Raw genomic sequence first — 27,632 nt, forward strand, 5'->3', positions numbered from 1 at the left:
AAAGGCCTAATTTAGAACAGTTGTACAGTAGTATGTATTAAATACAAATTCACAAACACTGTTGATGCCCAAACACTCAAAACCACAAAATTCAGTGCGACTTTTGGCACAAATAAAATCGACAGGCTCCTTTAAAATTGAAGCTGTCTTGCACAGGGGTTTGTTTGTTTGTTTGTTTGTTTTTTTAGATTACAGTTGCATTATGGCCCCATACCTTATTCTGCGACAAGTAGCCTAAAGGGAGGTAGGATATACAAACAAATTCCTTTTTCTGTGTGCAAACAACACACAAAATTAGTGTGCTAAATATCTTCGAAACAGCCTTTGTGGTTGAATTAGTATTTTATTTGTCACAACAGCAATGATCACTGAAGCCAAAAGTACACAACAGGCCACAAATATAATGTGTTTACACTAGAAAATTGTGATGTCATAACAAAAATTCAAACTATGCATATTGTGTCTTTCTGACAGACAAAATAATAAACCATTCATTTGTTGATTTACCATAAATAACAAGTAGTATTTAGGCATCTTAAAGATTTAAAAATTTGTTAGAAGTCAACCATTGAAAATTTTTGTGTATACTGCAAGGTTTCTTAAATTTACTTTTAATTTTTGATGTGTTGCTTGAAATTTTAGACCATGATCTGATTATATATGGAAGGGATTACAGTACAAGAAATTATTACTGGTTGTCTTGCAAAGAAAAGCCCTTAAAATGCAGCACAGACACATATTGTTTGTGCATTGTGTAAGGGAATCTTAACCAGAACCTGATGAGCTAGTAAGATCCAACCACTCTCCTACAGATGGGGCAGCAGCAGACTCTCTGGACACAAGGTAGGCCCAAGAGGGATTGGCAGAACCAAGCCACTTCAATCAAGCTCCATCGTTGTTCTCATTGCCCTTACTCCACGCCAGACTCATATAACTTTAAGCGGCACATGCTGAAACACACGGGAGAGCGGCCTTTCCACTGTCCCTACTGCTCCCACAGCACCTCCCAGAAATCGTCATTGCAGGCCCATATTCGGACCCACACTGGAGAAAAGCCTTATGCTTGTCGCCTGTGCCCTTACCAAGCTGCTCACTGGTCCAATCTGAACAAACATATGTTGACACATAAGAGGAATAATCAGTTATAATTTCTTTTTCTAAAATAACAATCTGCCTTAAAAAGATGGTTAATTCTTAATACTATGTACGTACTGTATAAATTGTGTACTGTATATTCTTAGCAGTGACTATTGGGGACTTGTGCAATACAGTTAGAACTGATTTTTCATAAATAAAAGCAAAGTAGCAAAGATATAGACAAGCTACTGGAAACGACAAAGCAGTACGTACACTGTAAAAGCAATAGAAGTCAAACACCAAGTACAGTATGTATAGCATACTACAGGCTCATCTCCAACTAAAAGTTTACTCCAATTGCATTTGTTAACATTTTTACCATTTGGAATTCACATTGTTCCATGAGTGTATACTGTTTTATAGTGAATAAAGTATATTATACAGTGGTACCTCGACATATGAAATTAATCTGTTCCGATGCGGCCTTCGTATCATGAGCTTTTCGTATCTTGAACTGCATTTTACATGTAAAATGCCTAATCTGTTCCAAACCCTACAAAAACACCCCAGTAAATTATATTTCCAGGCTTACAACACATGTTCTAGGGTTATGACGCCGATCCGTTGGAAGAAATATTACTCCAAAAAAGCAAAATACTGTACATACTTGAGTAATATTAAACTGCATGTAATGTTCAACCCCATTTTTACTGCATATATTAGGACTTTAGCATATGTCCCCTAGCAATAAGCCTAGCCTATGTTAGCAGTTGCTACTGTAGCCTAGTCTATGATTCTGACATCTAAACCTAAGAAGCTAAAAGCTTAGAATATGCCAATGAAATGTATAAATAATCAGTATGTACTCATTTCAAATAATTATTAATTAATCATTAACTATAATACACAAACAAACAAACAAAAAACCTTCCAACCATTTGTTTACATTCAGCACTTACGAGTACCGAACGATCGCCAAGCAATCACTTTTCCTGGCACACAGTAAGCCATAAATTTTCATTATCTCTCTTCAACTAATGAAACTACCAAACAGTATAATAACCATTCATTTCTATTCTTTATTCTATCTTTACCTAATGTTTGTTTTTATTAAATGTATTGCATGAATTAGTTTTTCAATTTACAGCATCCTTTTACCAATAGAATACATAGAGCACAAGGGGTAGATGCTGACCAATAGGAGAGCAGGATCTTACGGGGTGACTAGCATCAGGAACCTATGGGAGAGCGGGAGGATGGTGGCGAGTTTACTCAGTTGGCGGCGCGCGAGTTTTAAAATTGTTCTCGGTGGTCCGGGCGAATCTTGCAACTTTACAGCAACAACCTTTCGTAACTTGAACTATTTTCGTATGTAGAGCCAAAAAAAATCTTCGTATTTGCTTTCATATCTCGAGTTTTTCTTAAGTTGAGCCTTTCATATGTCGAAGTACCACTGTATTGCCAAAGAGAAATTCAGAATATTGCTTAATTTAGTAACCTTTCTTATTACAACACTGTATCTAACCATGATATGACACACTAGGTGATCTTCTGTGCATGTCAAGAAGGTTTTACTATAATGGACTGGTCAGTAGGTTAAACTTACTCTTTTGACCCAGGCCATGCTCAAACACTAGGTCAGCTACTCTACACAATAGTAAATGATTTGCATTATCTTGCTCTCTTGACAATATCAAGCAGTTGAACTGTCTGACTCTGTCAGAGAGCATAGTGCTCAGAAAGTTGCACAGAGCATACCGATGTGCTGAGGACTGTCTCACGTACTATTGGATTAAGAGAAAATTTTACTTTACATACTGTACATGAATTTTGGATGTACATAATATGATACTTAGCAAGCATACATTTATTGGTTCCAAAATCTTTAATGCTGACAAAACTGGCCTGTTGTACCAGTGGGTACATTCTAATGAGTCAGAGACGTTATGTACTTGTGCAAACTCCTCATGAATGGACTGGCTCATACATGTGGTGGTCAGTGTCATGGTAATTGCTTTATAGCAAAGAAAGATAAAGGAAAGGAAAACGCATCTTCGAGAAGTTCTGCAGCAAGGGGTCATTTGCGCATGTGTTGGAGGTGCCTGTTATCATGATGGTTCTAGAATCGGCAGGAGTTTTGTGGAACTTGATAGGTGCCGACGTGACGGGAGAAACGCCGAGATTTCTGATGCAATACCTCGTCTAGATTCTTCAAAGAAGTTCCGGTAATCTCGGGAGTCTGTGACATTCGCTGTAGGCCCCACCCCCAGAATGCCGTATAAATATGACGGACGAAGTAGGAGAAGGCAGATCATCATCAGAGAGAGTCACAGATCTGATCAGTTAGAGATCAGCAGCAGAGATCGTCAGAGAGAGATAAGAGAAGAAGGAACCAACGAAGGATCAGAGAGAAAAAGGCGCTCGTGAGTTTGATCGGATTCTGGTCAAGTCGTCCGGGAGTGGACGACCGAGGCATTTCGACGTAGAGCAAACCTTCGGAGAAGAAACGTTCTACAAGAGGTTTTGGGGAGTTCCTGCCCTTCAAGTATCAAGAGTAGACATTATTTTCTGCAATACGGAGGCAAGAAGGCATCTACATTTAGAGTTCTCCTTTTTTGAAGCCATCGCTTTGAGTTGCAAAACCGGTCGGCAAGTACTTTCATTACCTCACTGTTCCCCCAGTTCATGCAGTGTAAGATTTTACCTTTTTTATGTATGTAGGAGGCACCATTCTGCATTTATCTTTGTTAGTAAGCTTGTAAATACAGTGTTCCCCCCGTATTTGCGGGGGATGCGTACCAGACCCCCCCGTGAATAGTTAGAACCCGCGAATGTTTGGAACCCCTATAAAAATGCTAAAAACAGCCTATGTTAGTTAAAACTCAAGAAAAACCCACTAAAAATTTTCATACATGGTTTTTTTAATAGTTTTATCACAAAAAGTGTATTTTATGATGAAATTCATCAAAAAAACCAGGAATTTATGGATATTTACCATAGAAAAATACTGCGAATGCGCGAATTTTCCGCGAATAATGCAGGGAAACGTTCCCGAGAGAAATCCGCGAATGTGTGAGTCCGGGAATCTGGAGAACGCAAATACGGGGGGTCCACTGTAAACCTTTGTTGTGTTAGTGTTTCTTTCTATATTCGTATCCCCAGTTTCAACTGTTGGTGTTGAATTCTTTTTGTTTATCATTATAACAAACCTGAAGCGGACCTCTCTCTCTCGGTTGGTAACAGTCGGACATGCTAAATAACCACTGTCAAACAGGCTTCCTGTGATAAGTATGTAGTCATTTTTACAGCCTTTGTTCAGTACTAGTACTTATATCTCATAACAATTAGTTTCACAACTATTTTTGCTAATCATTATGTGCAGTGATCTTTATCACAGCTGACCAAGAGCATGATTATTTATCATGACAACACCCCAAACTGTGATTCTTGCTTATTAAAGGTCTGGATGATTGTATTTAGTGAGAGAAATGTATTTATTGAACTTTATTTACACTATAGGGCTTTGTAATTATTGCTTATTCGAATTTTATGGGTTAGTAATTTGGGGTATGTAGGTTTCCTAATACTACGTATAGGCTATGTACTTGGCAAAGTTAGGCCAGGGTTTGAAGTAGTTTTACATAGGCTATGGGTTGGTCATGTAAACTTTTTTCTTCTTTAATATTTAACAACCCGAGACTATAATTGACTGCATAACTGAGTTTTCCAGTTACTGATGAAAGTGTGTGTTTGTTAAATGAAACTTCTATATCCTATGACTGAATTGTTTACTTGTTTGCCAAGAGAAACTTTTGAAACTTGTGAATAAAATTTGTATTCGTGTACTTGCTAAAAGAAACTTAGTCAGAGCTTGACAAGCTAGTAAGATCCAACACTTTCCAACAGGTGGGGCAGCAGCAGACTCGGTGGCCACGAGGTAGGCCCATGCGGGATTGGCAGAACCAAGCTCCTTCGATCAAGCTCCACCATTGCTCTCATTGCTCTTACTCTACCCCGGAGTCCTATAACTTTAAGCGGCACATGCTGAAACACACGGGAGAGCGGCCTTTCCACTGTCCCTACTGTTCCCACAGCACTGCCCAGAAATCCTCATTGCAGGCCCATATTCGAACCCACACTGGAGAAAAGCCTTATGCTTGTCATCTGTGCCCTTACCAGGCTGCTCAGAGATCTACTTTGAATAATCACATGTTGACTCATAAAAAGAATAATCAGTTGTCATAACTTTCTATTTTTGAGTTTGATTTATATAGATTCTTGGCATTATGCCAAGAACTGGGGTAACTAAGGCCATTCAGCGCTGAAATGGAAATTGACAGTAAAAGTTTTGAAAGGTATATCAGGAGGAAAATCTCACAGTTACACTATGAAACAATTGTTAGGAAAGGGTGGACACTAACATGGTTGAAAGAGAATATAAACGGAGGTACAGTATAAGGAATTAAAGTAGTTGCTGCTAGGGGTCATAGGGATGCTGCAAAGAACCTTAAATAATGCCTACATTGCATCGAATGAGGTGCACCGACGGCACAACCATCCAAAGGGGCATAACCTTCTAGGAATACAAGATTGACCACTTAATGATGGTTTGTGTGTGTGTGTGTATCTGACTATTTCATCTTGAAGCCACAAAATCTTTATTAAGTAATGGCTATTCTCTTAGCATCAACTACTGGTATGCTTTAAACAAATGTTCAACACTGAATACATTGTCATTTATGATCATGTTTTAAATGTAAAGGCAATACATATGCATTGCATTCTATTGTCTGGAATGTCAGTCAGTGAGTCAAGTGTTTTTGAGAGTTTTTGCAATACTACATTGAGGAAATATCATATGTTAATATGTTGTAGCTGAAACAGACCAAGCTAGGTATATTTTCAAATGAATGATAACATCAGGATGGTCAATTTCTCACCCACATTTGTAAGAGGCAATAAAATTTTTACGTAATTCTTGACATTATTACCACTTGATAAAAATAAATTATAAAACTCCCAAAGAAGGTTTGTTATCTCTCTGTATAGTTATGCTGAAATGTAATGTAAGTTTGACAGAAGTAGGTACATGTCAGTTTCATATATATACTGTATACAATAACATTCACAGATCAAACATTGCTTACCGATTCTTCTTTATAAGAAAATAACTTCATAACAAAGGTGATTTGGTTCTGCCATGTAGATCCTTTATTTTTTACCTTCTCTTCTTTCTTCAACTTGTTTTTAAGGAAATCTGTATATTTTCAGAGAGAGTTTAGGAAACAAACTGATAATGTATACAATTCAGGAAACAAACTCACAGATGTAGTGAATTTTCGAAGGTTCTATCTTACTGGACTTTACACATTCCACTTCATAACAGTTACAAAACATATTATAGTACAGACACCACCTGTAACTTACAAATGAGTTACGATCCGGACGGCCATTTGCATGTTGAATTGTTGTAAGCTGGTTACTGTATTATTCATGTACATTTAGGAACAGCGTGATATAATATCAATACAGTACTGTACATTTTTTCATCCTAAAACTCAACAAACTGTACATACAGTGTTGTACGTACAGAATAGGCACGCAAACATAATTTGAACTTTGGGTGGAAAAGGGGAGCGCTCCAAACACAATTTAAATTTGCCATCCCATTTGTATCTCTGAATGTTCATTAAGTTGAATATCTGCAAGTATAGTGGTGTTTGTATAAATGACTACAGTACTGATGCTTTATCTATAACTGACTCCATCTTTTAAACAGTCAAGGATCTAATATGGCTTAGCAAGGGCACATTCTGTTAGGTAAGTTTTAGTGATTTATCTAACAATTTTAACAGGTTTTGAAACTATTTTATTTCACACCAATAAATGAACCAAATAATTAGTACAGAGAGTGTTATGTAATTTTAAAATATGTACATTAACCTCCATTTGGCTGTCAAATATTGTTACTTATATCCTGTAGTTTTGTTTATAACTTCATGGATAGAAAGTTATAGAATGAAATTAAAGATGAAGTCCTCCATTTCTCTTCTCGAGACCTTTCAATTCTTTGGACCACAGGGATTTTATGTGGTGAAGAGACCTACGAGTTATGCATGCACATTCTGTAAGCAAATGGTCTCTTGTATCAATCCTTTGTTTTGGTGGATATTTACTCCATTCTCGGCTTTATTGAAATATTGGGTATAAAATTTTTACGCTTAGATGGTCCAAGATGCAGCTTGTGCCCTGACTGGTTGTGTGAGATTAAATATTTTAAACGTGATTTAGTGGTGAATGGATGCTTTTTTGCATCATGTGGTTTAATGGTAGCTTTACTTTCATGATCGTTGTTCATTTCTATATTCATTAAATTGTTTTATGCCAGATTTTCAAGATAACAGTTGAAATGGATTCAAATTTACAACTAGCTCAAGCTGTGAATTTCTTGTGAAAATGGTACGCGTAGGGAGGGTGGCTGCTTTGTATTTCCTCACCATTGCATGAATAGAGAGAGTCCAGTGTAGGGCATTTTTATGTCTGTAACCTAGTTTAGTTCTTTTGGTGTCAATTGCAGTGAATTAAATAAGGCCTCCTCCACAGGTGGAGGTGGACTCTAACTTTGAGTGGGCCGGTGCAAGAGGAATCCCCAGAGAGCAAAGAGTGGAACTGGATGGCACCAGCAAGATGTATCGTTGCCCTTATGATAGGTTCTCAGCATCCCAGAGTAGCGACGTCAAGATCCACATGAGTAAACATACTGGAGGGAAGCCTTTCACTTGTCAGTACTGTGACTACGGAGCTAACAGGAAAGACGTTTTACTAGAGCACATTCATTCCCGCCACACGGGAGAAAGACCGTTCAGCTGTCCCCAGTGTTCGTTTACAACTGCCCGTAAAAGCGTTTTAACCGTTCACCAACGAATGCATTCAGGAGAAAAACCGTATGCTTGCCTATTGTGTCCATATCGTTCTGCACAGAAGTCTAACTTGAATACTCATATGCTGAAACATCGGACTTAATTTTGATTTGTGTACAGTGCATTGTAACATTTACTTGCTGAAAACTTTGTAACATTGATTTAAGGGACTAAAGAAATGTAAGTACTATAATAATTCCATATTGTAAGAATGATGCTTTTATGTTATGATACATTTCAAGACAATAAAGTATTTTGCTTTCTTAACTTTGTTTTAGTTGCAAATAGTGTGGAGTAGTATAGCCACAGAACAAACAAGATAATTTTTTTTTTTTATTCTTGGTCTAAAGATACTTTAAATAACTTTCGTCCTTCTGTGACAGGAATTTTATAATTTGCAACAGATAAAAGTAAACTTTTGATTGAAAAAAAAAATGCTTTGCTAACTCACAAATACAGTGTGTAGTTCCACAAAATGGAAAAAATTACAAATGATACATATTTTGAAAAATTCCAGCTTCCACAACAAACTCCAAGAACTGCGTTAAAGGTCTGTACGAAATTATTTTCATTCTTGGACTGGGAGAGGAAAATTATGTACAGTCTACTCTGAAATACACAACACTGGACACTCAACCAATAAATGATGTACAGTCAAGGAAACCAGGCACTCAAATAAAAAGCCCGGGACTGACCAGTTAAGAACACACAGTTAAATGCGTGCCAATTCTTAGAGGCACAAGGTGGTTTCCTGTCTTCCTTCATTTTCTATGTAATAACTGAAAATATGCTCATAAGAGGAAATTCATCAAGTCTTGTTGGGCTTTGTTGATACTGTATAGTCCTTGCCAAGCTTTCTGCTTTTTCATTACTTGTCAATGATGTGCACACTAATATAAGTAGTACTCAGCAGCAGTAACTAATGCTGTGCACACTAATACAAGTACTTAGCAGTGCTAGTTACTGTATGCAATACGTATACCTAATATCCATTGTAAAACCTGCCGTGCAATTGATATTTTGCATTAAATTTCCCCTCAGAGTGGAGTGCACTTACGGAATCTTTCTTGCAATGGGGTTATCATTTCTTGTAATACAACTGTAATTGCTGACAGAATTGCTGTAAAAACTGAGCCCAAGCTACACAAAGAGCCAATACACTCTGTGAGAGAAAGTTGTTCTCAACCCAATACAGCTTAACAATAAATATGAAGCAATTGGTTTATTATGCAGGTGCAGCAAACCTGATACTACATATATTCAGGCATGTTCTAAAAACATGCCTTTGTTGAGTTCAGTATAATTGAAGTCTTAATTAGTATTATGAGCATCTAAAGAGAAGAATGAAATAGTTTCGTGTTGTATACATTTTCAAAAAGCATCTTAAAGACCTAAAACTATGATATTTTTATATACTATGTACTATTAGTTTTTGTTGTGCCTCTTCCTAAGTGAGCATGACTCACCAGTATTTTGTTACATCTACTGATGGTATATTCCTTGTGTCCTCTCACATTCTGAATAGTCTTATTCTCAGTTTAATGGACCCACAATCTTTTCTTCTCACAACTATTTGCAAGAGACTCTTCTCCCATACAATTTCAAGCACTGCACACTTGTATAAGTAATATAATACATCCATTCAGCATCTCCAGTCTTTTATCAGCCCACATATGCCTCTTAGTTCCTGATGTCTATAAAGTCTTTATGTCATCCCTTTGAAATGTCTATGTCTACTCTCCACAGATATTCACACTGCGATGGTCAGAGTATTACACAAGCCTTCTAAATGTAATATGTGCTATGTAATGAAACAGGGTTAAAGGACAATTAAGCAAGTAACATTTTACAGGAAAAAATTTTTTTTTCACTATTTCTTTTACGCTAAAACTGAATATATGTAACTGTAGTCCTTCTGTGGTTGACTTTGTTGAATGCTAAGCCAAAGATGGTCACTGCACTTGCAGTTCTTTGTATCAAGTAAATCTTTGTATCAAGTAAGAACTTGACCTTCCATTGGCAGGTGATGATGGATGCCCGAAATCCTGTGTGGACCAGTGAGAATGCTTCCTCAGAAGACTGGCCTCAGAGATACCAATGTCCTCCAACCTCCTCAGCTGGGACATATCAGTGCCCTCACTGTCCTTATACAGCAACAGGTGCTGAGGGTCTGGAAGAACATGTCTTAGGGCATAATGATGGAAAACGCTATTTTTGTCGTTACTGCTCCTACTCAGCAACAAGAAAGGACATTCTTAATGAACACATCAACAGACATACAGGAGAGAGGCCATTTTCCTGCCCTTTCTGCACATACAAGGCTTCCCACAAGAACGTACTGAAGAGGCATGTTAAGACACACACTGGAGAAAAGCCTTACCCTTGCTCACTCTGTCCTTACCGTGCTGCGTGCAAGACAAACCTCAATTCTCATATGGTTACTCATCAGAATAAACTGCTGTAATGGAAATTCAGCATCTGAGTCATTAAGTTATAATATATATTATTTTAAAAATGTGTCAACTTTTCTTTTACCCACCTTCTGCAGAATTCAGGTAGGGAAGGTATGAAGCTCTTTCAACACTCGTAAAATTGAGATATTTTGATACAAGTACGTACTTACTGTGGAAGCAACTTAGTATGACCAAATATTTCATCATTTCGAGGAGGCGCATTGCCATGACTTCAAACCTGGTATTTTGTTTGTAAATGGTTATCATATTTACAATTTTTAAACGATTTTTTCCATCTGCTAGCTTGCACATTTTCTGCCTGAATTCCCATCTGGTCTTTGCCCTCTTTCCTAGATTCCCTGGCCCTTCCTAAAAGTCTTTGACATATTATTTCCACATCAGCTGCTTCTCTAACTTACTTCCTCATCCCTTCTCATGACAATAACAAAATATATCAGTATTTGTAGATACGTATCTGATACTATAAAGATTCTCAGACAAAGGTATTTAAATATAATGAAAAATATCAGTAACATTCTGAAAAGGATTATTGTAATGTATCAGTGGACTTGAAAAAGTAATTTTAGGTATGAGATGCTTAATTCATGAAGTGCTTACGGGCAATTTTTTTTATTCAGGTTCTCTCAAAACATCAAAGCTGCACAATACTTTATCATACTTTATGATTGTAACCAAGTGTCCCTTATACATAGTATGAAGCAAGCCAATTTCTTTTATCATTAATTGTGCCTTTATTTTTAATTGAATAAAAACTTGGAGTATTATGCTATATCCTTAACCTTTCTCATGACTAGACAAGCCTTCTTCCAACACTGTGTGTGTATGTGTGTGTGCGAGCCTCTTAATTGTAAGCAAGTTTGTAAAGATGAGATCGTTTTGTTTGCCCTATCTTCTTTAGATACATCACAGTACACAAACTGTCAGTTACACAAATTGCTGCTTTGGTTATTAAAGGCGCAATTGGATTTGACAAAATGAACCTATTATGTTTGGGCTCCCTTGGGAAACATATAACCTACTGCTGGTAAGGCATGTGTCCTTACCAGGAGTTTATATATTGCCGTAACAGAAGTAACAATGTATTTGCCAACTTCACAAACTCTTACCATTTTCCACAAACCAGTCAACTTTTATCTTTCAGATAAAGGCAGTCCCCAGTTATCGGTTGGGGTTCCATTCTCGGAGGGGTGCTGATAAACACACAGCCATTAACCAAAACTCAGCGATTTATGGCGCTTATGGTGCCAAGTTTCAGTTAATGGCACCTCTGTTAGGTATGTTATGGATGCCTTAAATCGCCGATTTTATTGGGCTAGACGAGTGCCATAAAACCGGATCTCCATCAACCAAGTCGGCCGATATCCGGGGACTGCCTGTTTGCAACAATTCTTCATTCACAAACATGTCTTGAAATATATTTTCAGTAAAGATTTTATCACCTGAAGCAAACTGATATAACATGACCACATATGTATTTTGCTAAACCACTATCACTCTGTAATGCTGTAAATGGGGATCACCACAGTGTTATTATATTTCACAACATACCCTAACCTAACGCAACTTAAGCGTCCTAACCTAGCCAGGATCTCAGACCCTACCACCAGCTGGTCTCCCCTGAAGTGCAGCTAAGTAGCAATTTTAGGGTTCCTTTACTTCCTGGCAAATGCAAAAATTTGGAAACAAATCCTAAAACAAGAAACTTATTTGTCTCATCTTTTTGTAACACATTAGAAAGGTATGGCAACATGCTTTCTTATCCAAGATGAAGAAAATTTTAATATTTAAGACCAAGTATCTTAATAATGTCATGTTAAGTTATATGCTGTTAGATTTAGACATAAAAATTTTGTATTTAACAGATGACTGAATATTTTAATTTTTAATTTAATATTATTTGAGGCAATTTGCTATAAAATGTTTGGATGTATAAATTTATTCTATTATTTATATACAAAGAATGTAAGCTAAGCACCTCCTCTGCAGGTCAAACAGCTGACGAACAGTCACTGGGCAGACAGAAGGAGAGCGTCTGACGAAACATCCAGCTCCGGGAAGTTGCACCAGTGCCCCCATTGTGACTATTCGACGCCCTTGATTCACAACCTGAAGAGGCATATCCTGCGGCACACTGGAGAGAAGCCCTTCACGTGTCCACACTGCTCTTACAGCACCTCACGCAAGGACCTTCTGAAGGAGCACATCATCACCCACAGCGTGGACATGCCCTTCACGTGTCCCTATTGCTCTTTTCGCTCTTCTCATCAGTACATATTAGAGAGACATATCCGTATCCACACGGGAGAGAAACCTTACGCCTGCTCATACTGCTCCTACCGTGCGGAAAACAAGGCCATCCTGAATGGCCACATCCTGATTCACAAACCAAAGACAGGCACTCAGTGAGGTACATACTACAGTATTATATTGATTCATTTAGGTAATGTTGAGTTTCAAAAACTGGGATATTTTAATGTAATCACTAGGTGAGTTAGCTCAAATACTTTTGTAAAGTGGATGTCTTTATTTAAGTAGAATAATCATGTCATAGCATAAGGTCCACTAGTAATGATTAGCTTCAGCCACATTCTTTCCTTGTTCGAGAATTAAACTGTGTAACTGTAGTATGTAGAGATGTGAAAAATAAATAAATTTTCTTTTGTTCACCTGTTGCCTCTCTATTCCTTGCCCTGCTGCTGGTGCTCTTTGCCCCAAATGCAGTAAATGTATAAAACAGAAAAGGCTGACTCAAGATTTGAGAGGTAAGTCACAAAGTTTATGTCTGTGGGTCACTGCATATGTTCTCTCTTCCTGGCATGCAATTAGCTGTGAGGAGTGAGAGCATCTTTTGTTCATGTTTCCAGTTTTGTTTCTTTTCCACTGCATAAATCAGTGTTGACAGTCTGTGTTGATTTTACTAAGGTTTTCTGGCAGTGCCATGTAGGTATATCTTGTGAATTTATTCAAATTACCCAGTAATTCATTTTAAAATAACGGATTTTTCATGACAAGGTCACATTTCATTCAAGCATTTCTAAAACATTCAGGTTTCTTTTCTGGATTAAACTCAAATGAGAAGCTCTGTAAAATTACTGTAACATATGCATTCTTGTTGTTCACTAGCTTACTTTAATATACTGGTTTATTTACCACTGCTTCAATTTGTTTGAAAACCTTGGCCCCCCTATATACTATACTTCAAATTTCCACAAACATAAAACACTGATTGAGTGTTACACTAAAAGTAAATCTCTTAATTTGTAAAATAATAATGGATTCTCAAAAGAATGCATGTTTTACAGTAAAACAATAACTGATTCTCAAAAGAATGAAGATGTATTTCAATTAAAGTATGAATGTTTTCTTTCGTAATTCAAATCCTCTTCAACCCTACTATTCTTCTGCAACACAGTTCTTTGAGAACGCCCCTGAGTTTAATCAAACCCCTACTTTCTTTGACAGGTTGCAGAAGCAGATCCTTGGAATCAAGAGAGTGACAATGGATCAACATCTAGTTCAGTAGGCCTTTCCAAATGCTTCCAGTGTGGTCATCTCTGTGAAGATGAGCAAGAATTTAAGGAACATGTGGCACATCACCCAGAGGTTCAAAGCTCAGGACATTCAGTTCTGGCTTCAGAAGAGATGTGTAAGAAAGATGTCAGATCTGCAGAAACAGAAAGAAAATCTGATGAGAAATTCAAGTGTCCCTTCTGTCCTCTGATTACTGCTAGTAAAAGCCTGTTAAGGAGACACATCAGGAGACATGTCGCACTGCCCTTTGCCTGTACAGAATGTGCTTTCCGTGCACCAGATGCAGTAACCCTCAGATCGCATACAGACATTCACAAGAAAGAACAGTAGTGTTTTGTTACATAGGTTTTGAGTTAACTGAAAACTATTATTACTGTATTGTTGTATTTAATTACCTTGTATGTTACATTTTATTTAGTTTACTAAAAACTAATGATATTTTGCATTATGACTCAGTCTACCTGTTTTTATTGTGTGCACTTTTTGGTATCCATGACTTAATAACTAAATGTGTACTACTGTGTACAGTAAATCACTAACAATGAATTGAACATCATTTTATGTAGGACAGTAAAGACAATTCTCCCCGCATAGACCATATTTACTTACAACCTTCATTCTAAACAATTACGTCCATTTCACACCAGCGCATACAGTATTAGCATTCTCAAGATCCATGGACTCAGCTATTTGCAGGTTTCTCTATGGAACATAACTACCCATTACTCACAGAAAATTCGCCCATTCGCTATATTTTTCACTGAGAAATATTCACTAAATACTAAAGTATTTTCATATCAATTTCATGACTAAATGCACTTTTTGTGATAAAACTACTACCGGCGAGGATTCCGTTCTTGGCAGGGTGCTGCTAAGTGAAAACCACCATTAACCGAAACTTGGTGATTCAAGTTTCGGTTAGTGGCGCCTCTGTTTGGTACGTTATGGCCCCATAACTCTATTATCGACACCTTATGGTGCCGATAACCGAAACTCGGCCTGTTATGCCACCATAAATCACCAATTTTATGGGACTAGACAAACGCCATAAAACCAGATTGCCATTAACCGAGACCGCTGATAACCAGGGACTGCTGGTGTTAAAATATTCAGGTATAAGTATTATTAGAGGGTTTTTCTTGTGTTTCAACTATCAAAATAGGCATTTCTAGGCACTTTTAGAGGGGTTTTAAGTATTCACGGATTATAGCTGTTCTCTGGGGGGTTTGGAACACATCCCCCGCGAATATAGGGGATTCACTGTAATTACCTTATGTTTGTGTAAGTGAAAACTCAGAAACTGCATTTTGCAAAACTATTATAAGAAGAATGATTGATTATGTATTATTTATAGAGATGGGAGTAAGTATTGGTCAAGATGGAAGGCAATCAGATGATAAAATCTCTACAGAAATGGTGACATTTTTAAGCTATGTTGTAGACTATACTCTGTTTTTTTCCATCTGTCCATCCGCCTGTGGTGTTTTCGCATGGTAACACTGCGTCCCAGGCTTTAAATAGTTATACTGTGTAAGTTCAAGGTAAATAAAAGGATATCTGGGTGTACATTTGCAACTGAAAAGAGTTTTAATAATTTACTGTTTGCGAATTACACCGTTAATATGCGAAATAGGATATTATTATAAATGTGGAATGTAAGCTGAATGTAACTATCTAAAGCCCGGGATGCAGTGTTACCATACGCAAACACCACAGGCGGGTGGACAGATGAAAAAAAACCGAGTATAGTATTGGACATTTAGAGTGCATGTGAATCAGGCATCCTTACCGTCTTAAACATCCCCAAATAATAATTTCTTAACCCCATACATAGGTGAAGTTAAATTAGTAACACCTTTAGCAGAACAGTAGTAAAAGGAAAATGAATGTCTTGGTACATATTGGGGCTTGTGACATTGGTATTTCAACATGAATATGGCTGTTAATGTTCTGCAAAACAAATACCACACACTAACTTTTGGGGCACAAGAACAGACGGCTATGTGGGAGATGTCTATGGAAATAGGGCTTGTGGAAGATGGCCCAAGAGAATATCCACTGATAGTGGTCTATAGTAGCAAGGTTAATAAGATAGAAGATCCCAGAAAGTTCCTGACCTTGAAACAGGAGAGCAGTGGCCTATAAATAAAGGAAAAAATATCAGAGGAAAGTGACATTGATACCATCATCTTTGTAGTGATAAATCCTTGCAAGCAATAATGTACCTATTCTTGTCTATATTTGACAATAAATGTTTTAAGTACCATGAAAAAGAAAGACTGGAGTCAAAGGTAACACCATATATGATACTGTCAAACATTCTAAATTGTTGAGTTCAGCCTCATATACTTTACTGACCACACCACTTCCTAATCTAGGTCTAAAGATAGCTGCATCTTTATTTTTGCTTTTTTGGAGGAGCAAATTATCTGCATAGTAGTATACATACTGTCTTCTTGTCAGTATTCAAAACCACATCACTAGCAGTCTAGAAACAGCAAAGGTCCCAGATCAATACCTTTAAGAACACCAGAGAAGATAGGTCTAAGATATATAAAAACACTAACAAAAACTCTCTTTTACTGGTTTCTTAAAAAATGTGAATTACATCAAGTATGTAGGCTCTAAAGGGCACCATACACTGAACAATTGTATGAACGACTGTCTGAACAATTGTCATTATCGACACACACACTATTCAGAAAGAATGAACGATTTCCGCACCGATTTCAGTCTGATCAAAATTTTGTCTCAGGAAGACGTGGCATCATCTCTAGAGGAGACGTGCGCGGTAGCATTATATTGGCAGACAAACACATACATTGAACGACCTCTGTATGACAGACATAAGTCGCAAGCCAGCAACCTGGTCGTGACAGATTCCCGCCAAGATTGTTGACTTGAAACTCCGTCCACTTTTGCATTCAGACAAGCCCATACACAATGTTTTTGCAAACAATACAGACAGTCGTTCAGACAATCCTTCATACAGTCGTCCAGTGTATGGGGCCCTTAACACCAAAGTTCAGGCATTTATATAGAGGAACTTTATGGTTAACACCTGTAAAAGGCAACACTAAAATTACAGGCAGTCCACCGGCTTGTGACGGGGGTTCTGTTCTCGAGATGCGTCGTAAGCCAGAAATCGTTGTAAGCGGGAAAATTGTCAAAAATCCTAAGAAACCCTTACTTTTAATGCTTTGGGTGTATTAAAAACTATGTAAACTGCGTTTTTATTGCTTTTTTCATAAAAAAACCTTCAAATATTTATTATTTTGCATTTTTGAAATCTTATTTCTTCCATCAGATTGGCGTCGTAAGCACCATAAAAATTAATGAATAACTGCTGCAATTATGAATTCTATACATAAAAATATTCCTGAACTACACCTGACAGTCTTACTTCTCTGGCAATTGTTATACTTCCCAAGCAATTGTTATGAATTAAGTGGTTTAAGTATTCTGTTTCAATGGTGCAGGTAAATTTTGATGTCTCAAAGGGAAGATATGAAAAAAATATAAGATAACTGTTTGAGATAAACCAAGCTCAATACAGCACATCTAAAATCTGGCGTCTTCGGCAGGTTGAGGATGGCAGTTATCAGTGGGGTGATGGAGGAATGCCTTCAGGAAGTGAGTGGTCAGCCATCATCCAGCCTCCAGACAGAAATCAACTAACACAAAGGAACTTGATTATTGAAGACAGCAGGGATGGCCAAGCGGCTTCAAATACCCTCGCAAACGACAAGCGCTTTTCCTGCAGTTACTGTTCCTTCAAGACTACGAGGAAGGCCACCTTGAAGGAGCATGTTAACATTCACATGGGGGTGAAGCCCTTTTCCTGTTCCTACTGCTCTTATAGCGCCTCCCACAAGAGTGTTCTGAGGGCACACCTCCGAACTCACTCAGAAGAGAAGCCCTTCGCATGTCCTTACTGCGATCATCGCACAAAAACCAAAAGCAACCTCAATTCTCACATGATTACACATCAGTCTAAGGATAACTCTCCATATTTATTTACCTGTAGTAAATGAACTGAATGGCTACATCAAGATTACCATTCCTGACTTGTGCACAGCTTGTTCACACCAGCAGGATCAAATACGTAGTTGTTTATGTCCTCTTCCAAACCAGCTAGCTTCACACTGAGGTCCTCAGCATTCACATCTAGGCAAGCTGTATAGTAGGCTGTTACAATTGAAGAACACCATATAGTTGTAGTATGGTGATCTTAGGCAAGTCATGAGAAAAAGAATAGGTTCAGGTATTAAGTATCACAAATTCTGCTCAGGGTATGTTCCTAATTGTATGTATAAAGTAGCAAGGCAGTGAAAAATGATTTGATTCTTAAACTTCCTTTATTACTCTTTCCGAGTGTTCCAATCTCAGCTCTGACAAGTTGATGAATTTCAAAAAGGTACATAATGCTACTGTGTAGGACTTAACATTCAAATGTTGCCTTATTTCATAAACTCATCACAATTCCTTCATAGTTCTTTGCAAATGCCATAATGCAGAATCTTCAAGTTTTTTAAGTGAATTCATATTTTTTTTTTTAAACAAGGAATGTATAAATGAGGAAGCCTCTTTGATTAAGAGTAAGTTAACCTATTATAAATATTGTAACAAAATATTTTAACAATCATCTGTTAATACTGGCAGCTATATTGCATATATACAGGGACTCAACGGTTATCAGCGATCTGGTTTTATAGGATTTGTCTCGTGCTGAAATGTGCCGATTTCCGGTTATTGGTGCCAATAATAGAGTATTTATTTACCATACAAAAAACATACATCTCAGTAAGAGAGTGAGAGAATCAATAGTTTTATTATTTAATATCATTTAATCTTATTGAACTTAATACAGTATTAATCAATATTACCATTTGAAAATTAGTAAATCATTTTTGTATCATAAAAATGTATTTTGTCATAAAAATAATATCAAAATATACTAATTAGTGAATATTTATCGACGGCAAAACCTGTGAACGAGCGAGTCCTCCTGCTAATAAAATTTAGATAAGAGTTCCCACAGAAAAATCTGTAAAAGGGAGGGTCTGCAAATCTTGAGAACGGGAACATGGGGTTGACTGTGTATATATGTGTATATATGTAAATATATGTATTTGTATATATATATATATACATACATATTATACATATACATTATAAATATATATATATATATATATATATATATATATATACATATACATTATATATATAACATATACATATATATATATATATATATATATGTATATATATAATGTATATATGCATATATATATGTATATATATATATATATGTATGTATATTTATACACACATATACATGTATATATATATATATATATATATATATATATATGATATTACATATACATATTTATATATATACATATATATTATATATTATATATATATATATATATATACACATATACATATAGGTTATATATATATACATATATATATATATATATATATATATATATATATATATATATATATATATATATATATATATATATAGGCAGTCCCCGGCTATCAGCAATCCAGTCTTATGGGGGTCGTCTAGCACCATAAAATCGGCGATTTATGGCGCCATAACAGGCTGAGTTCCAGTTATCGGCCATAAGGTGCCAATGATAGAATTATGGCACAATAAGAACCATAAATTGCAAAGTTTCAGTTAATGGCGGTTTTTGCTTATCAGCACCCCCCTGATATAGGGTAACATATTTACTGAAAGAAAGAAAAATATTCTTTAGAAAATTGACTGAAGATTGTAGTTTATTTCTTACCTACTTATTTTCATTTCAAATAAGGTAGAAAGTTAGAGGAAAAGACCTGTTACACAAGAGCAATAAAATTTCAAACTGTTCTTTTTAGTTTCTTCCTCCTCCTAATGATATTGTTATTAAACATAAATGTTGCAGCATCAACATTGATTTTGTATAGAATCTTTTCTGTTTGCCAGATATTATATTTGTCTTCAAATGGGAAGGGTTGAAAATATCTAAATGACATTTATGGTACATATTTCTTTATTAAAGTGTCCAGACATTTTTCACAGATACCTGTCCATCTTCTAGCAAGGAGAAAGTACTGTAAACTGAATCTAATTAATGGGAAACACATTGGTATTATACTGCTTTTATATAGGTAGTTTAAAGAATATGTGTAAGCAACTGCTGTCATTGGTAAATTTTTTTTCTTTTTATTGTTAACTGGTCAGGCTATCATATGAAAAGTTCGGAAGGATGGGTAGTGTGCGAACTGTTGTCTTGGATCGAGTTGGTCTTACATCAGAATAGTCTCTTGCTCGTGGAGTAATCCATAACGCTTCCACCTGTCTTGTGGTCGTATAGTTGTCTCTCTTAGGGAAGGGGGAATGGGGGATGCAGGAATCCTGCCAGCTGGTTTGGCAACATCCCTACTGTGCAAGATTGTGGTTAGGATGTGTGGTGATGGGCGCTGTTGCAAAGATGCAGTGGGCTTCAGTAAATTTATGGCACTGATGGTCTTATGTGAAGTCAATTGTTTGAGGCATTTATTATCTTCTGGTAGGTTAGTGTGCCACTGTGGGAGCATCTTTTATGATTTTCTGTAGATCCATCCTGTAGGTGGCACTGATCCTTAAAAAGATGAGGAGGAGTAACCCAAATGCAGGAATGGGGATATTCCACTTCAGGGAACGGGAATTATTCCCCTGAATCCTAAGTAAGGGAAGCAAGGTTGTTCCATAGAAGGTGATTGGCAGATCTACAGTTTCTTCTTCTTCTTCTTCTTTCCAGCTTTAGCCCATTTTTATATGGGGTCGCCATTGTGAATGAGTAGGGTTTGTGGAGGCAATATTCTTGTCCCTGGTACATCTAAGGGTACTCAGTTTCGTCTTCATACTATTGCTTCTTCTGGTTTTAATTACCTACTTAATAACCTCATTTGAGTATCCATTATTATTGATGTGAGTACTTTGTCTAACAATTTAGTTGGTGAATCATGTACCTAGTTGTTAGTTGACTGTTGTGAGTCACACGGGGATGAAGAAAGTGAAAGACAACAGACATCAGTGATCAGTAATACATAAATCAACCCCCCCCCCTCTCTCTCTCTCTCTCTCTCTCTCTCTCTCTCTCTCTCTCTCTCTCTCTCTCTCAGCTCAGTTAGTATGGGAGATGTAACCTTACCTATGTTCTGATAAATGGTATATGAAGTCATTCCAGCTTTACTCAGACTGGAAAAATAATTTCCAGTCTGAGTAAAGATGGAATGACTTCATATACCATTGCGAGCTGGAAACTGATTAAATTTAATTTAGTTTTTCTTCTAATGCTTCGTTTGCTAATGTTCATGAAATGCAAACTAAATACTACCAAGTTGGTATTTTGCTAAATGAACTCGTCAAAGCGAGCATGGATCAAAAATCATCCTGGTTTTACCCATGATATCTAAGAATATTTTCCACTGCTAATATTTATAACATATAATAACTTAGTAGAGCCATCAATAGGCAAAAGAATGTACTTCCTGTATAGACTGATATGTAAATTAACTTGCAGAAAGTTGCTTTTCATGCCACACAAGTTATACTCTCTCGCTCTCTCTCAATTCAGAAGCAAGATAGAAACTGTAAATGTTTAGGGTGATTCGGCCTTGGATATTTATTGCCAGAAAGGAGTCAATCTTTTCACCCAAAGGAACTGCTAATCATTTGTAATACTTGAATGAGGGTTTCCTTCTATTTATCTGGTCCACTGGTATGGTCTTTAGTGTCGTGGTATACCTTGCAGATGTCGAGGGTTCGCGTCTCCCCAAGGGCAATGAAAAATCACAGGCTCTCTATCATGATCAGTTATTGCTGCAGTGTGGGGTCTGCAGTGGGAGAATGAAACCAACAGTCTTTGGAAGCTTGAATTTCAGGTCAATGGCCCTGTGGGCTTGTTCCTTTCGATTAGGTTTCATCTACTGAAGTAACAAAACAATAATAATAAATAATGATTCATAAAAACTAGAAGGTGCACCGAAATGCTGAGATTTCAAAGCAACAAAATATGAAAACAAATGTAACCTCAGGTTTTAATCAGGAGAAAGATGTTTGGCATTAAACACGTCACATAGACAGCTAATTTCAACATTGTTTGGCTTGCCCTCCATCCACCCCTCCCTCCCTCCCTGACCCACCCCACCCCCTTGTGAAACAAGTGAATAAAGCCGAGCCTTCCTCAACAGATGGTGGGCAGCATCACGGCGGCGGCCTGGATGCGGGACTACTCCGAGGACGCGAGAGACGCCCCGGGAGAAGCTCGAGTCCAGGCAGCCTCCTCGGGCAAAGTCCACCGCTGCCCCACGTGCCCCTTCTCCACGACGGACCTCAGCGACTACCGGCGACATGTCTTCAAGCACGCCGGGAAGACGCCCTACCAGTGCCCATACTGCTCCTACTGCGCCGTGACGCCCAGCATGTTGAAGCAGCACTTGAGGAAGCACACGGGAGAGAAGCCCTTCGCCTGCAGCTACTGCCCTTACACGGCCTCCCACAGGAACAACCTGAAGGACCACATCCGCAAACACACCGGGGAGAGGCCCTACGCCTGCCCCCACTGCAGCTTCCGGTCGGCCCAGAGGTCGAATTTGAACACCCACATTCACAAGATGCACAGCAGGAGGACGACAACCACCTCTGCCGATCACCGGCCGAAATGATTCGCTGAATAGTTTTGTGACTTTTTTTAAAAAATCTGTCTACTTCATTTTCCTGTTTTCAGTTTTATTTTTTGGTTTATTGTTTTTGTTCTCACCAATTTACGAAGTGTTTTCCTTTACGAATAGACCATGGCTAGGTACGTAGAATAAAATCAACTCTAAGGGATCAGGGTAAAATACCGAGTTGGAATCAGTATCTTTCTCCAAGACAATACGAGAAAAATGTTGCTTGGATGTACGATGCACGTCTACATATATGAGCTATGGTTCGTATGCAGGTTTGGAGTTCATGCTCGGCTTTGAAAGTTTGTTTTGCACCCATCAGTCAGAAGTAAAGACATATTTCGAAAAGTAGTGTGCCTGAAATAAGTAATTTATGTGTTTTCTATCAAAAATAAGACATTGAGTGTTGTGGCCGATCCCGTTAATGAAGATATAAATCCACAATAAAGTTTTACAAAAAACTTGCAAGACTTATTAAAAGTTCTTTGTCAATCACAAATATTATTATTATTACTACTACATTATCATCATCAAAATAAAGGACAGTTTCAACCCTCATATATTTAGGCTACCCTCCTGTGGAACTGAATGGTCTATTTTTACATAGAGGAGTTAGTCAACAATGTCTACGAACCCCACGCAGATTTCTTCTTATACCTGTTTGCTTTTGTGACGTGTTCGTGATCAACGATTGAAATTATTTTGTTGGACACATTTCGAAGGCTTGAGGACGTAGCATGTAGAGGAGTTCGACGTAGAATAGCTCTGGTGTTTCCTAATAAAGGCTGGTTATATCACGGACCTCTAGTTTTATTCCCCTTCTGTTTACTGGTTGTCAAAACGTACCCTTGAGACGAGAGATCTTTGGGCGTAAGATTCTAGTTTATATACACTTTATTTATTTGATCGTAGTTCGCCCCTACAGAAATCTCTGAGCAACCTGGGGGAAAAATACATGATGAAAGAACCTTGACTTTTAATACAGTCTTATCTTTCAAGAGGTAAGCAACGAATACCACTTTTAATATGAAAGAATCTATGACTATGCAAAAAGATCATCTGATGATGATACCTTCTGTTCAGAATGCCTTTTGTTTACAATTATCTTTTTTTTTTTACCTCATTATCATTTTCGTACTGAGTTTGGCTATCATCTGAATCTATGTATAACTACTCAACTCTCTTGTACAGAGAATACTGTCTAATTCGCATCTGAAATAGCAATCTATAACAGGAAATTCTTTTCTCTTTATTTCCCATTAACTTCTGCTTTTCCTTCCTAGTGATTACCACCTTCTTTGGAAGCTTGAATTTAAAATCAAAGGCCCCTTTGGTGGGCTCCTTCCACATAAGATTCATCTTCTGAATAATAATAATGATAATGATAATAATGTGCAATTTTTCATAAAACCTTGAGTGTTCATTGCCTGAGGTATGACACCGAGAACTGATATTGTACATAATTTGACTCACTCATATCTATAAACTGTTTTCGAGAACGCTAGTCACAGACGTCTCGTTTTGTAGAAGTTAAAAAGGCAGTGGAATAGCTGTGTGACCCTCCATTTTTCCTCTCTATATTGCATTAAGGATAAATGAATAAAGACCATTAATTACTATCCAGTAGGGCAAGGACCCGCAAGAAACGGTAGATACCCTCGACTACTCCTGTAGACAGAAAATCTAGGAAGGTACGTCCGTACTCAAGTGCTCCTGCAATCTCGAAGGATGTCTTAAATTCATTTGAGGAATAGTTCTGTTTTTAAGTTGCGTTGACTTTCTGAACTTTTGTTTAGAGTCCATAGAACGAACAGACTTTTGTCTATCTTTGTTCCGACGGAATTTTGCGGAAACGGGGACAGAGTATCGCCCAAATGTTAGAGTTTTTCGTAAAGCGGTTTATAAAGGTGCTGTTGCATGATTTGACCTAATTTATAGGGGGTGGGGCAGTGAGGTATTTTTCAATGCAGTTGATCAGTTTATTTCATTGTGGGGCTATTTTTCAGTGCAGTTCATAAATTCATTTCATTCACATCTAAGAAAAAATCTATTCAAGTTTCTTCAAGAACACACGAATTGCTGACTACAAGAAATAGTCACATACGATTCCAATTCATTTCATTCCACTCTCTCCCCCCCCCCCCCCCCCCCCCAACAAAATCCATTGAATTCTGTGTAAGCACTCACGCCATGTTAACATAAAAAAAATAAAAAAGTAAGGTTATACCAGTACTTAAAGAAGGCCCACCCTCTCCAACAGGTGACGAAGTCGGGCTGGCCAAGGGAAGGCAAGAAAAGGAAGGGCGTGTACACGGGCAAGACCCACAGTTGCACCTACTGCGACTACGTCACCAACAAGACGACGAACCTGATGCGACACATCCACACCCACACGGGCGAGAAGCCCTTCGCGTGCCCCTACTGCCCCTTCAGAGCCACGCAGGAGAACAACATCAAGTCGCACATACGCACCCACACGGGGGAGAAGCCCTACGCCTGCGCCCTCTGCCCCTACAGGTCGTCTCACAAGTCCAGTTTGCACCACCACATGGTCAGTCATCAGATGGATCCCAAGTCGTAGGCTGGCGGGGTCTTTCCCCAGTTGGGGGGGGGGGGGGGTGTTGGTTCAGTGGTGTACAGAGGGAGGTGGTTTGGGAATACGTACGTATGAATGTTTTGGAACCTGTGTAAATATGTTTTCGTTTCATGGACTCTGCCTCAAGAAGAAGAAGAAGATGAGAAGACGAAAGCATATGTGGATATCACACAGAATGGTTGTGGGCTCTCTGGCAGTAGAGACTAGTTCAAGGCAGTGTCTTATATTTTCTATTTTTCAAAGATTAAAATGAATAATATTTGTATCCAAGCCTTTATGTAATAGTGTTTTCACGCTCCTTAAAATCTTTTGTGTAAAATGCTCATTAATGTTTACATTCGATTCAAAGGATTTTTTTTTTACATTCTACCAGGTTTTCATGATGCCAGGATTCGACATGTTTCCACAACCATTTCATTCATCTTTGTTCTACGACTCACTGTTGATACAGTAGTATTTGATGACTGATACTTCGAGCACATGAAAAGTCTTGCCCCAAAAACGCCTTTGTTACCAAGTCTTTGTTTTCCAAAATGATTACCATTCTATGTGAGCCTTGTGGATTATGGACAACGGCAAAGTAACTATGGATTCGTCAACACTACTTTGTTCTTTTATTATGATGAAGACTTATTGGTTTGTAATTTTAGTTGTTGGCTGTAAGTACTATATGTAGTTTTACTCTTAAATAAAAGAAAGAACACCTTGCTCATTTCCTATGCTCATATCTTAAGTGTGAAGAAATATAATTTGATTTAGAAAGTACAATGTTTAGTTCTCCTTTTAATTATTATTTTATCTGCATTGTGAATAAAAAATATAATCTCGACATAGAAAATAGTACAATGTTTCAGTACCTATTGAATTATATTTCATTTTCTGCATTTCGCTTGTCATTGCATCCTAAGAATTCCAAGTTGAGAACACCATAGAAACGTGTCGTCTGCACTGTCAAATTCACGAGGACCCTGTCCCGTTCTCCATTCACCTTTGTTTCTTGGACGTGCCTTCCACTGTAAGCCTCGAAATCTGAGGAACCGAATGAAGGAATCTTCCTCCCCAGGTTGGACTTGAATCGATACTGGCTAGAAAGACTTAAGGCCCCCATACACTGAACGATTGTATGAACGACTGTCTGAACGATTGCCGTTGTCGACCCCAACACACACTATTCAGACAGTATGAACGATCTCCCCACCGATTTCAGTCTGAACAAAGATTTTGTCTCCGAAGACGTGGCATCGTCTCTAGAAGAGACGTGCATGATAGCATTATATCGGCAGACAAACCCATACATTGAACGACCTGTGTATGACGGATTCAATCGCAAGCCAGTAATTGGTCATGACAGATTCCCGCTGAGATCGTTCAGACACGAAGCTCCGCCCACTTTTGCATTCAGACAAGCCCATAAACAATGTTTTTGCGAACGATACAGACAATCGTTCAGTGCATGGGGCCCTTTAGATCTGTGTTATCCCATCAATTAACCAAGGAAATGTAACATTCACGAGATAAGGAACTTGGGAAATGACTTTCACTACAGCAACACTGTACTGTAGTGATGATGTTTTCTCTGGAAAGACGTATCAACTAGCATAAAAATACACAGATGAAAGAGACTTAATTGGCAGAATTTGAGTACGCCTGGACATATTGGCATTAACCTTCGTTAGTTTATGGAGTTTCTGCGTAAAAATTGCAAGGGGAGAGAACCAGCTGTGTGGGTAGAATGATGTGCCTGAGCAAAGCGATATATTTCTTGTCTTGAATAGTTATACAGAGATGACGCTGTTGGAGCATTTGTAGGGGGAAATATTATCTTCTCAAAGGAAACACCCAACTAGGTGCCTTTTATTTCTGACATCGAGTTCAGCACCGTCACAACCATATAAAAAAGGAGCGAAACAATGCAAGGACAAAAGTGTATTAGCAGATCTTTCAGGTAAATCGAGTTGCAATCGAATCTGGCATATGCTTTCACAAACGCAAATATCAGACACTAAACTTCTTAAGCTTAAATTGTACATATAAATATAAACAAATCCTTGTGACTGAGCCTTTTATTAAGCCAACCCTCCCCAACAGGTGACGACGAAGCCGAGGTGGACAGGAGCCCCAGAGCCCCGGAAGAGCAGCGGCGCCCACGCGGGCGGCGGGGGGAAGATGCACAAGTGCGCCTACTGCGACTACGTCACCAACAAGACCACCAACCTGATGCGACACGTCCACACGCACACGGGGGAGAGACCCTTCGCGTGCCCCTACTGCCCCTTCAGGGCCACGCAGGAGATCAACATCAAGTCGCACATACGC

The 27,632-nt window shown here is 38.0% G+C and overlaps 1 protein-coding gene across 9 annotated transcripts in view; it reads left to right on the forward strand.

Moving 5' to 3' along the window:
- LOC135205696 (zinc finger and BTB domain-containing protein 7C-like) overlaps positions 1-27,632 on the forward strand; it is a 262,909-nt gene that overhangs the window by 190,096 nt on the left and 45,181 nt on the right. The window contains exon 6 of one of the 9 annotated variants that reach the window (XM_064236664.1): positions 24,981-25,316. The exons of 4 other annotated variants lie outside the window; for them this stretch is intronic. In XM_064236664.1, coding sequence (XP_064092734.1) covers positions 24,981-25,301 — 321 coding nt within the window. In that variant the 3' untranslated portion in view covers positions 25,302-25,316. Of the gene's footprint in view, positions 1-7,680; positions 8,265-10,020; positions 10,477-12,457; positions 13,138-13,933; positions 14,348-24,980; positions 25,317-27,632 lie in introns of those variants that run through there. 4 more of the 9 variants (XM_064236635.1, XM_064236629.1, XM_064236623.1 and 1 more) reach the window with 4 other exon arrangements.

Source organism: Macrobrachium nipponense, chromosome 24 (assembly GCF_015104395.2).
Source record: "Macrobrachium nipponense isolate FS-2020 chromosome 24, ASM1510439v2, whole genome shotgun sequence".
NCBI classification, from domain to species: Eukaryota; Metazoa; Arthropoda; class Malacostraca; order Decapoda; family Palaemonidae; genus Macrobrachium; species Macrobrachium nipponense.